Source organism: Grampus griseus (assembly GCF_964374135.1).
Source record: "Grampus griseus genome assembly, chromosome: 10".
Classification (NCBI taxonomy): domain Eukaryota; kingdom Metazoa; phylum Chordata; class Mammalia; order Artiodactyla; family Delphinidae; genus Grampus; species Grampus griseus.
The window spans coordinates 73203218-73215352 of NC_139004.1; the positions used below are offsets into that span (position 1 = coordinate 73203218).

The 12135-nt window shown below is 49.6% G+C and overlaps 1 protein-coding gene across 2 annotated transcripts in view; it reads left to right on the forward strand.

The window, feature by feature from the left end:
* FLNB (filamin B) overlaps positions 1-12135 on the forward strand; it is a 138086-nt gene that overhangs the window by 123149 nt on the left and 2802 nt on the right. For both annotated transcript variants that reach the window (XM_082662603.1, XM_082662604.1), the window contains 3 exons: positions 3438-3570; positions 6362-6538; positions 10816-11034. In XM_082662603.1, the coding sequence (XP_082518729.1) occupies positions 3438-3570; positions 6362-6538; positions 10816-11034 (529 nt within the window). The remainder of the gene's footprint in view (positions 1-3437; positions 3571-6361; positions 6539-10815; positions 11035-12135) is intronic.

A 12135-nucleotide genomic window follows, 5' to 3' on the forward strand; every position in this document is an offset into this window, starting at 1 on the left:
CCAGTGAGGCCCTGGACTCCCAAGGCTCCTTCAATCTCCGACTGTGCCAGGGACCCCAGCACATTTTGACCACGGATGCTGCCAGGCGTAGGGGACCTTTCCTGCAGCAGAGTCACATTCAGGACATGAGACCGTTGGGGCGAGCAGAAAGCAGCCACGGTCAGCAAAACTCCTCAACATTTGCAGACGAGTTTGTTTTCTAAATCTTCACTCCAGAGAAACAAAGAAGGCCTGTTAATAATTGGTCAGGGGTTAAGGAGGGCTTTCAAAACAAAACAAACACAAAATGAACAGTCCAGTGATGTCCAGCTTGCTATTATTGGCTTCCTTTTCCTCAAGAAAGTCAATTGTGATTTATTTTATGATGCTGATTTATTTATAGTAAGCGTGCAAAACACTGTGTTAAGAACTGTATCAGTGTTATTTCCCTAAATCCTTGCCACAGTCTGGTGAGTAGCTTTTCTTGACCCCCACCCCCCGTTTAAAGATAGAACAACTGAGATGCAGAGAGGATCCAGCTATGGGCACCAGCTAGAATGAGGCAGAGTGAGGTCTCGGGGGTTCCAGAGCCATGCTCTTAACAGCGGCCACCTTAATCCCAACCCTGGCATTGTGGCAGGTGGTTACATAGCCCAGCCTCTTAGAATGGCAGGAAATGCAACTTTTCACCCTGGCTTAAACAGGGCACTTAATTCGGGGTTGCATTAGAGCCTTCAGCCAAACTAAGAAGTACTGGGGACGCCCTTGGGTCTTAGGACACTGAATCAGATGTAGCAGTTTGGCTGCGGAATAACACCAAAATCCCAGAATGTGATTTCTGGGTAGAGGGGTTTCTAAATAGCCTTCAGCTGCCCCCCAGTTCTTGAACATATTGGATTGATGAAAACTCAACCTCATGTCTCAGATTGGTTCCATGTACTTGGTGTACATTTGAGAGTCTAACTTTCCCCTGAGGGGGACTGGTACTGCTAGTTGTCTCAAACATTAGGGAACCCAAACAGAACCCAGACCAAGGTCACGGTCTACAGATTGAAGCGGCCTCATCTGGAGAGTACCAAGGATACTGACTGGTCACTGTGGTGCAGATGTTTTTCTTGTGTTTCATTTAAAGACTTCTTAACAGAAGTTCCTTCTGTGGCCAACTTAACTAAAACCTACGGAGGGAGATAAAGCTGGCATTTGCTGAGGGCAAAGAGCTGCCTTCACGCATCTGGAAGATTTTTTTGGGATCTTGTGAGGCGTTTATCTCCCTCTTGAGGATTTAGTGGCAAGTGAATTCAGGTAACGTAAACGCTTCTGTCCAAAAGGAGCTGATGTGGAGAAATCGGCTCCAAGAAACTTCCATAGAGTCCTCTTATAACAGTTTGGTCATAAAATATTTAAACAAGTATGCCTCAGGCTGGTATGTCCGTCAAGCTTGTGTAACCAGCTACTACAACAGGAGGGACCTGTGTGTCAACTTTGTCCCCTGTTCTCCCCACGTCACCTGATGGCAAGTGATATGTAAATTATTTACTGGAGATTTATTGGCAAGGCTGCACGGCAACATCTGGTGCTGGTTAGGAAAGAGAGGCATGTATTGTTTTGTCTTGCTTTTGAGACTTCTTAGAAAATTGGAGTTGGCTGGCATTCTGTAGGGGAGGGTGTGGCATGGGGGTGGTCTGGCCATCAAAGACTCCTTAATTTTGTGTTCAGTCCTCCGTCATCTGTAACCTCTAGGGCAGCTCAGTCTAGTAGAATGTTCTGCAGCAGTGGGAATGTCCCACATCTCCAATGAGCAGTATGGTAGCCATGAGCCACATGTGGCTCTTGAGCCCTTGAAATGTGGCTAGTGTAACTGAGGGACTGAGTTTTTTTGTTTGTTTGTTTGTTTTAATTTATGGCTGTGTTGTGTCTTCGTTGCTGCGCTAGTTGCCGCGAGTCGGGGGCTACTCTTCATTGCGGTGCGCGGGCTTCTCGTTGCAGTGACTTCTCTTGTTGCAGAGCACGGGCTCTAGGCGCCTGGGCTTCAGTTAATTTTGGCACATGGGCTTCAGTAATTGTGGCTCACAGGCTTAGTTGCTCCGCAGCATGTGGGATCTTCCCGGACCAGGGCTCAAACTCATGTCCTCTGCGTCGGCAGGCGGATTCTTAACCCCTGGACCACCAGGGAAGTCCAGAACTGAGTTTTTAATTTTAATGGATTTAAATTTAACTGTATATAACCACATGTGGCTAGTGACTACTGAACGAGGCAGCAGTGCTTATAGCACCTTGAAGCTAAGATATGATCCTTGGACCAGCAGCCTCAGCATCCCCTGGGAACTTCTTAGAAACATGGAGTCCCAGGGTCCGTTTCAGACCCACTGAATCAGAATCTGCATTTCAACAAGACCCTCGGTTGCACATTACGTGTGAGCCCTGCTGCTTTAGAGTTATCATCTGAGTAGCTGTCCAACCATGTTTACATCAAAACTGCTGGCTTGTAAAATTTTGCTATTCAGGATTGGCCAATCTTAAGATATCTTAAGCATCTGAACTTCCAATCCCCTTCTCCCAGCAGAGGATGTAGTTTCCAAGACAAAGCATGGAGAGTGAAACTGATCTACTCAAGAGCAAAAGCTACACTTCTCCCATGGCTTTTTTGGGGGGGACTAACAACTTCTAAATGCATGTTAATAGGAGCTGACATTTTTAAACTTTCCTATGTATGGACCAGGCCCTGTGCTGAGTGCCTTGAATGCATAACTTCGTTTAATCTTCACAGCAGCTCTCTGAGGTAGATTTGGTTATTATGCCTGTTTTTACAGAGGAGGAAACTGAGACTCAAACAGGTTCAACAGTTTAGTTATGTAGCTAGGAAATGGCAGTAAATCCAGGTTCTGCTGGTTTTTAGCCACTGTGCAGTACTGCATGAAAGAAAAATCATGTGTGGCCCTTTACAAGTTTATTAAAAGTTCTTTGCATCTCCACCCTTGAGATACAAAGCCTTCGTTCATGTTAGTGAGTGCAGGGTTTTATCGGCTGCCAGCCTCCTCCTAAAAAGGCGGTGGGGAGAGGAAGTCTTTTTTTTCTTTCTTTCTTTCTTCTTTTTTGAGGGAGGGGGCAGATCTGGAAGATTCTGCATTTTCTGGCCTGTACAGCTCTTGTCTGGGATGCTGAAACTGTAATCCTGCTGGCCAGGATGTCTTAAGTCCCCACACCTAGGAACCATCTCTGAATCAAGATGGTTTAGATACAAGACCGTGCAGATGTGTGTCTCTCCTTTCTTATATTTAACGCTAGAAACGTGGAATTACTCAACCTGCTCTTTTGTTGCCAGGTGTTATATAGAAAAACATATTCCAGGCCTGTTTGCATGAGAACTGTCCCCCCGCTGGAATCCTGGGTTGGGTCTGTGTATGCTGTCGAGCAAGAACGCCGAGGGCTGTAACGCATCTCATGTATTAAATTCTCAGGAATCAGGATTAAAAGTTAACCAGCCAGCCTCCTTTGCTATAAGGTTGAATGGGGCAAAAGGCAAGATCGATGCAAAGGTGCACAGCCCCTCTGGAGCCGTGGAGGAATGCCACGTGTCTGAGCTGGAGCCAGGTAAGCACCAGCGCCCGCACCAGGAATGTTTCTGCAAACATGTATCCTGACGGAGGGGTCATCAGCCTCTGCAAGGCCTTCGGATTCCCTTTGCTGTTGCCAGACACTGTTTATAAATTAGGGTATAAACATTTGCCAGGGGCAGGCTTTTTTTTTTTTTTTTAAACAAAAACTTCTTTATTTTCAGTTGTTTTTCAGATTTCTTTCACATGACATTCATTGTGATGTTCTCTCATATTTTAATAAAATATCACAGATCTTTATTGTTTACCTTATGAAATGAATAAGTACACTCTGATCTCTCTCTACTCTGAGAAAAAGGTTGATTGCTGTAAATTAAGAAAAGAGAATCTGGGGAATTCCCTGGCGGTCCAGGGACTCTGCACTTTCACTGCTGAGTGCCCGGGTTCAATCCCTGGTTGGGGAACTAACATCCTGCTAGCCGTGCGGCTAAAAAAAGGAAAGAGAGAATCTGGGTCCCCAGTAGGACTTAATAGCATGAGATTCTCTTGCTCGCTGCCTTGGTGTATGGAATTCTGTGATGTCAATCAACTTGAACGAGACCATTTTTCTAGTGAACATTTATTAAGTATCAGAGACTTGACAGGAAGGTAAGGCTGAGGAAGTCATGATTCCTGCCTTCAGGGAGGAGCACAGAGTCTAGTGAGGACCTAAAGAGTGTGAGCCAGAAAGGTGCAGTGCACAGGTGAGGACCCCAGCTGATCACCAACAGCACAGCAGAATTGAGAACCAAATGGTAAAGATGGTCAGAGCATGAGAGGAAAAGGGTTTCTGCTTTGACAAGGTCAGAAGGACTTCTCGGAGGAGGTAACATTGAATATGGGCCCTGATACATGAGGAAGAGCCCTGTGACCACTGCCCTTATTGGGTGTTTACTGCGTACCCTGCTCTGCGTGCAGTGAGGGTAGACACCTGGGACCTGGGTTGGCATTTAGACATCTTCCTCCCACTGAGCGGAAAAAGAAAGGGCAGTGGGGAGCCTCAGAAGGAACAAATGTGTGGGCTCTAAACCCATATCTGGTCAGATAATGGTTTAAGTCTGACCACATTATAGTGAATGTGTTGGTACATCTGAAAGGCAAGGTGGTAAGCCGACGCTCGCAGAGTGGTCCGTTTGAGAAAACAGGATTAATCAGCAGTGTTAGAAATGCAGAGGAAGGACTTGAGGTCAGAGAACTATAACATTCGGTGACCGGTTGGCCATAGGGAATGAAAGTGAATTCAGAAAGGTTACGTGTAGCTTGGTGATGGGGTAGAAAAATGATGGTGCAGTTAACAAAGCTCAGGACAGCAGCCATGGGTGAGCAAGGGCTGGTCACTGCCTTACAGAGTTGAATACTTTATTTTCTGAGAGGTTTTTAAGTGTCCCTGAGATATCCAAGTGGGAACATTTAATAGATCTCTACTGCATTGGAATTTAACCACCAAGTGAGATATGGTGTCCTCAGCCCCAGGCAGTATTTGAAGCCCTAGCAGTGTCTGAGACCACCAGCCTGACGCAGTTAGGATGCCGTTGGTGACAAATTACAGAACACCCATCTCAAGCCAGTTCACATAATAAAGGGGGTCCATTGCACACATGGTCCATTACAAGGGGGTCTGTTAATTCACGTAAGTGGAAAGTTCAAGATCTAAGATGGGTTTCAGCACCAATTTAATTCAGCCATTCAGCTATATTCTCCAAGGCCCCAAACATCTCTGCTCTTTCTTCTGATTTGTGGACCTCATTCTGAAAGTGGCCTTCCTCTCGGTGGTAAGGTGGCTGCAGCAGCGCATGACACCAATCAAGAGAGACATTCTCTCCTCAAGATTCTTTCTCCAGAAGTCTTAGATGCTCCTTTTGCAGAAGTCTCCAGCAAACCTCCCCTCCTATCTCACTGAACATACATGCCTGTTCCTGAGTCCCTTCCTGTGTGGCTAAGTGCCATGTGCTAATTGACTTAGGCTTGGGGAAAGAGGGATTTCTCCCCTTGCTATCCCACATTAATTTGACCCAATCAAGGACCATACGTGGACATGGGGGTGGGATCACTTTTGGCTTTCAGAGAGGAGGGGTGGGTACCAGCTGGGGACTGATGGGGGACGTGCAGTGTTGAAGGATATGGGTGGCAGCTCCATATGGAGAGAGTCCAGAGGAGAAGACAAGAGGATTTGGGTGGAGCTTTGAGCAACAAAAGTTCTGAAGGGGATGGAGGGTACAAGGAGCCAGGGAGAGGCTGAGAGACTGACTGGAGGAGAACAGACTCTGCATCCCAGCTGGGAGCACTTCAAGGAGGAAGGGGTGGTCAAGTGGTGCATGGTGGAAGGATATTCTAGGTGCCCATTTCAGTTTATAGATCATCTTGCCACATGCTGTGAGCCAGACACACAGTGAGAAACCTGGCCATTGCCCCGTGGGGCCGTTGCTAGCTTGGAGCTTAATTAAGGAGCATTAGTCTCAATTGGAACCATTTTTTCCCCTGGCCAAGCAGAGAAACTGCGCCAGAAGTGAGCTTTTCATAAAGGAAGTGTTTTTCTGAGGCCAAAGCCACAGAGGATTAAACACAGAATTTGAGATTTGGATGCATTTCCCAAAGGGCTGTCTAGGTGCAGACAAATAGGCCCATCTGGTTTTGATCACCAACATATTGGGTGCCAGGCTTGCAGCAGGGCCATTTCTTGTCAGTGATGTAAGATCGGCCCTCAGGCTGGGCTCCTGTCCTTTGTCCCCACCCACCTTGGTCGGGTCCACGGGCCCGCTTTTACCCTGTGCCTTTGTTCACTCTTCCAGATAAGTATGCTGTGCGCTTCATCCCCCACGAGAATGGTGTCCACACGATCGACGTCAAGTTCAACGGGAGCCACGTGGTTGGAAGTCCCTTCAAAGTACGAGTCGGGGAACCCGGACAAGCGGGGAACCCTGCCCTGGTGTCCGCCTATGGCTCAGGGCTGGAGGGGGGCACCACAGGTAACACACTGCCTCTGCCTCTTGTCTTTAACGGAGTTGTCCCCGGGGAAGAGCAGGTGGAACTCTTCAAGCCCCCGGGAAGCCTGCCATCCTCTCTCCCCAGGGAAACTTCAGTAATGCACCCTTGGGAGGCTCTCGCTTGACCTGCGGTAAATCCAGAGTGAGGGCTTGATGGCTGCGTTCTCACAGCTCATTACTCTTTGTGGTGCTGCAGCTGTCTTCCTTTGCCAGGTTCTTTTAGGACCGGGACACTGATAGGGAATACAGCACAGCATCTTTTGTTTTGAGGGTTCCTTTGCCTGCACAGAGTTCATGATGCAGGTAACGGGCCTCTGGGGAGGTCCCCTACCCACCAGCTCCTTTCGTGGACCCTGGCCTCCTAGAAACACATTCAGTCGGCAGTAAGACCTGTCACAGCCTGGCTCCTTTTTATTCTAATCCTAACGGGGGAGGAGAAAAGACGAAAACAGTCAAATTCTTTTTTAGTCTTTGCCACAGATGGAACACGTTTGATTGTGAAAAATACTGGCAGTGAGGAAGTATGTAAAGTTCCATCTTGCTTCTCCTCCCTCCCTCCCTCTGGGTCCAGGAGGAAACACGGCTTAACCGATCAGGGGAGGACCTTCCAATTGTCTCTTTGTTGGGCTTCATTCTTGGTCACTTGGTTGCTTGGCTAGTCGGTTTGTTAAAAAGGTAGACATGGAGTTTTATTTTATAGAAATAGTCTTAGTGCTATTTGTATTTCAGTACAACTTGCTTTTGTCACTTGACCTCTTAAGGAACTTTCCATGTCAAAACCTACAGATCTACCTGCCTCGTAATGGCTGTAGTTAGTGTCCATACAGTGAATGTAGAGGTGGGCATCAGCGGTGTCTAGTGTGTCACTGTTACGGAAGATGCCAGGGTGGGGAGCTTGTCCACTTACGTTTCTTTGCAGGCGTGGACTCACTGGGACGCAGTTTGCGTCTGAGTGTTACTTTGGGGCCTCTTAGGAAGGATTCTTGAGTTCCTTGTGTGTGCACATTTTGCTGTTAGTCTCCCCCCTACCCCACATGGTGAGTGGGACAGAGCAGACCCACAGGCAAGGGGATGAGTGGCCGTGGTTTCCCGGCATCCAGCCCTGTGGAGTGAGTGTCGTAAGGGGACGAGGGGCCCAGCCCGGGTGCAGGAGTGACTGACCGGCTGGTGTGCCACCCTGCGACTCTGGCCACAGCAGTGGCCTCAGCAGAACCTCCCACAGGGTCTGCATGAGCACTTCTCATCTCCCCAGGCCCATCCTGTCTGGCTCCACATTGAACTCTGGGCCAGCATCTTGCCCTTTGTAAAAGGCACTGTATTGTTTCACCCGAGGCAGTGTCCATTATACAGATGAGCAAAGTGAGAACTCAGAAAGGTCGAGTCACTCCCCGAGCTTACTTAGCTTGGAGCGGGCAGAGCCAGAACCAGTCCACAGCCTCAAGGCCTGCTCGCTTAACCCCCGAGTTTTGCTGCCTCCCTAAATGGCTGGCTCGCCCCAAGGCAGTGGCTACATCCCTGGCCTGCTTTGTGGGGTGTCCTACACAACGACACCTATCTTCCCAGCTGCCCTGGAAGGTCCCCAGGCAGTAGTGCAGGCATTTGCCTCCTGACAAGCCATCCACCCTTGAAGCCCAGGTGGGGTCCTCCTGGCACTTGGAGCCCCAGCAGGCCCTGGTCCAGGCCCCGCAGCAGCCACTGAGGTCTCCTGTGCTGCCAGCAGCCACCCACCCCCCTGCTGGGTCACACCTGCTGTGCCCAGGGCCTCTCGTGCTTCCTGTTGGCTGTTCGCAAGCCTTCTCAGGAGCTCAGGTTTCAGGCTGTGCTTTGCCAGCACTGGATGCTGCTGAGGGAAGGAGCTGGTCTTGCAGGGAGACTTCCAGCCAGGAGGGAGAGGTACAGAACAAGCCTGTTTCAAATCCTGTGTAAATATTGCTCTTGTCGAGGGGAAGGCGTCTTGTTTTTCTAGCCCTCCCGCTCCCAGGCCTTTTCCCAAATATCCATCCCAGGATTACACAGCTGCAGTGTGTGTGGAATGAAAAGGTGTCTCTGCCCGGCTGCTGGAGGGCCTGCATCCTGACCTTCGGAACAAAGCAAGCTTCCCTGTGTTTTTAGGGGTGGGCTGGCGGTATCTCTTGGTGCACGCTTTAAATGGTCAATTCTGCAGGTTTTAGAGCAGGGGAATGTGGAGAATTTGGGGTGGGACTGTCTGCTGCAGAGGGACTGAGAAGGTCAGGAGTTAGACCAGGGAGTTCCAGACTCTCTGGCTGGAAGAGCCATTTTCCTGATGAAATGCCCCAGGAACCCCAGTGTGCACGAGATGTAAGGGGAGAGCCTCCTTTCCTCCCGTTACCCCTCACCCACCTTGAAGATGGAGTAGGGCTGCATTAAACATGCATTAAACTCACAGGAACTCATCTGTATATACACGGGGGTACAGGGGAACACCGCCATGCCCAGAGATGTCTGGGGTACTGATTCTGGCTGGAGGTGGTGATGAGAGGGACTCCTGCATGTGGATTTTCTTTCTCCCATCTGCTCTCAGACGAGTGCATTAGCTCCAGGTTAGACAGACCTTATGTGTAAACCCCAGTTCAGCCATTCCCCAGCTGTGTGTCTTAGGGTGAGTTATTTGACCTCACTGAGCCTCCACTTTGTTCCTGTAAAATGGGAATAATAAAGGAGCCCACCTGATAGGTTGCTCTCGCCCTGTAATTCCTTATTTCTCTTTTCTCACCTCATCTTCCTTTCTGGACCCTCACAATCAGGATGAACTGATGTTTCTTAGGAATGGAGCAATCCTGTCCTTTCTACTGCAGCCAGGTCTTTTCATCTTCACTTTAAAAGTATCTTTCCTTGCTGTCACTTGCAGCTGCTTCGTGGAAACGCTGTCCCTTGTTTGAATACCCCTCCCTTTCCCCCAACGCCCTTGCTTCAGCAGGGCAGCGGCTGAGTGAAGGGCTCCTGGGCTGCACAGTATAGAGACAAGGTTGAGACAGTTGTGGAGGCAGGGTGAGGGGGTGGTGCTGGGACAGGAGCCTCGGGAGCTTTTCCAGAAACATCTGGGTTGTATTCCGGGTTGCATGATAGCAGCTCCTTTGTCTTATTGATAACCAGAACAGTAATTCTTTCTCCGGCGGCCTCCGAGCTATAATTAAACCAAAATAGTTCCCAGCTGGGGCGCGTCCAGGGCTCTAGAAGAAGCCCAGCCCCGCAGAATGCTATGCCGGGGATGCCCCGTAGAGGGCACTGTAGCAGGTGTGCAGCTGGTGACTGACCGCCTCTTCCCCTTCTGAACTAGAAAGGGGCCTGGGGGAGTGGGGCCTTTTTCAGGGCCTTGGGCTCAGGCAGAAACGCCACAGTGGTCATTGGTTGGCACTGTCTTTGGGCCCAGCTTTCCTTCTGTCACGAGGGAGGATGTCTGTGCAGGAGGCCCTCATGGACCAGGCAGGCAAGAAGTAGGATGTCCTGGAGCTGCAGTTAGGGCATCTGAGGCAGCCCCGCTGCCCATCCAGAGGCCAGGAGACGGGCCTGGGGTCTGAACCCCCTCAGACTTGCTTCAGTACCAGCTCTGCCCCTTTCTCCTGTAGCTCTGATTGGCATGTGGTTGAACCTCCTTGAGCCACATTGTCGTTTGTTAAAGACGAATCACTGGGCATGTAAAATGAGTGGTGCCAGTGGTATTAGCAGGAGCTGCTGTTCTGGTCCTGTTCTTGTGTTCAAGGCAAAGTGGCAGGGCTGGCAGATCCTAGCGGCTACCCCGGTCTTCAGCGTGGTGTCTGGGGCTAGGAGCCTGAGGAGGAAGGAGGCAGTGCTGGGCTGCCTGGGCTTCTCCAAGTCCAACCAGAGGAGAAAGGAAAGGTCAGAGGGGCCCACGCTTCCCCCACCCTTGGGGGCAGAGCTGGCCCTTGGGGGCGGAAGCAACATTTCAGGCTCTCATTGATGACTCAGGCTTCTCGCCCTCAGCCACAGCTCGTGCCCAGAGGAGAAAACAAGGCGGTGCGTGCTTGTGGACAGAATGTTGGCCACACTCCTGCCTGGGCCTTGGAAAGGGGTTACCATCCCCAGGGCCTGAGGTTCTCTGCGCCAGCAGCTCAGAGCTAGTACTGGTGGGTTCCCGTGCCACCAAGGTGACCCCTCTGAGAGGGAACCTCCGTGTGCCCCGCCACTGCTTCAGGGCCCCCAGAACACTCCCCAAAGCACACCCTCCCCATCCCTCCAAACCTTCCACGTGATCTTTATTCCTACTTCCTTTCTCCCAGGTATCCAGTCTGAATTTTTCATCAACACCACCCGAGCAGGGCCAGGGACATTGTCCGTCACCATTGAAGGCCCGTCCAAGGTTAAAATGGATTGCCAGGAAACCCCCGAAGGGTACAAAGTCATGTACACCCCCATGGCTCCTGGAAGCTACCTAATTGGCGTCAAATATGGCGGGCCCAACCACATCGTGGGCAGCCCGTTCAAGGCCAAGGTGACAGGTAACAAACACAGACACCTTTAAAGTTATTCTTCCCCCTGTGGAGGTGATCTTGTCAGATTATCAGCAGAGCTATTCGATAGTAGAAACTGGATGATTTTAGAGATGTTGAATCTGCTTTGAATCTTGAATGTAAAGAAATAGTAGGACATGTCAGAGTGACTGCATGTTCGAAAACTTGCAGGCAGAGTAGGGGTGTAGAAGTTGAGAAAGCACATTAGGTGGTTTTCTGTCTCAAACAGAAAAGAAGGAATGTTTACATATTTGAGATCTTACGTATTTGTTTAGGTCAGGGCCTGAAAATTCCCCTCATTTCTAACCTTCACTTTTAAAATAATCAAAAGTTTTTATTAAATTTATAAAAATGTGCCTCCTTCAGAGCACTGGAAAAAATACCAAACAGTAAAAACCACTTCACCGCCCACCCCCCAAGGTAACCACCATAAATATCGTGGTGAATTCCTTCCACGTGTCTCTTTCTGCTTGGTTCACTGTCATATAAGTAGCATAGGTTCATTGCAGAAAATTTAATTAAAATTAAGTAAATTTAAAATTCAGATAGAAAAATCATCTTCTAATATGCCGAGCGGGGAACTCCTTGGCAGTCCAGTGGTTAGGACTCAGCGCTTTCACAGCCGAGGGCGCAATTTCAGTCCCCGGTCAAGGACCTAGGATCCCACAAGCTCCGCCGCACCACCCAAAAAAAAAAAAATATGCCGAATCATTTTTGGTATTTTGTCGGTGTCGTCCCACATGTTTACACTGCTTATACGTAGAGTATTTTATATAAATGGAAAGATATCCATTCCGTAGGGCGGCACGTGGTTATATTCCTGGGGCCCATGCTTATGACCTGGAAGGACTTCCAGGTCAAGTCAGCCGAGGCCAGACTCTCCCATATACCCAGAAAGCCAGATCTTAGTTGTGTGGGGCAGGACTCCAGAACCCCACAGAAGACATTATGGGGGGTGAGATGGAAAAGTTGTGGCATTTAGATCCAGGTGTTGGGGGGCATGAGGTAGGGGTATGGTGGCTGTTGGATCCAGGTGCTGGGGAGCCGGGGCTCTTCTGGGGCTTCTGCATGGGGTACTTGCCTTGTCTG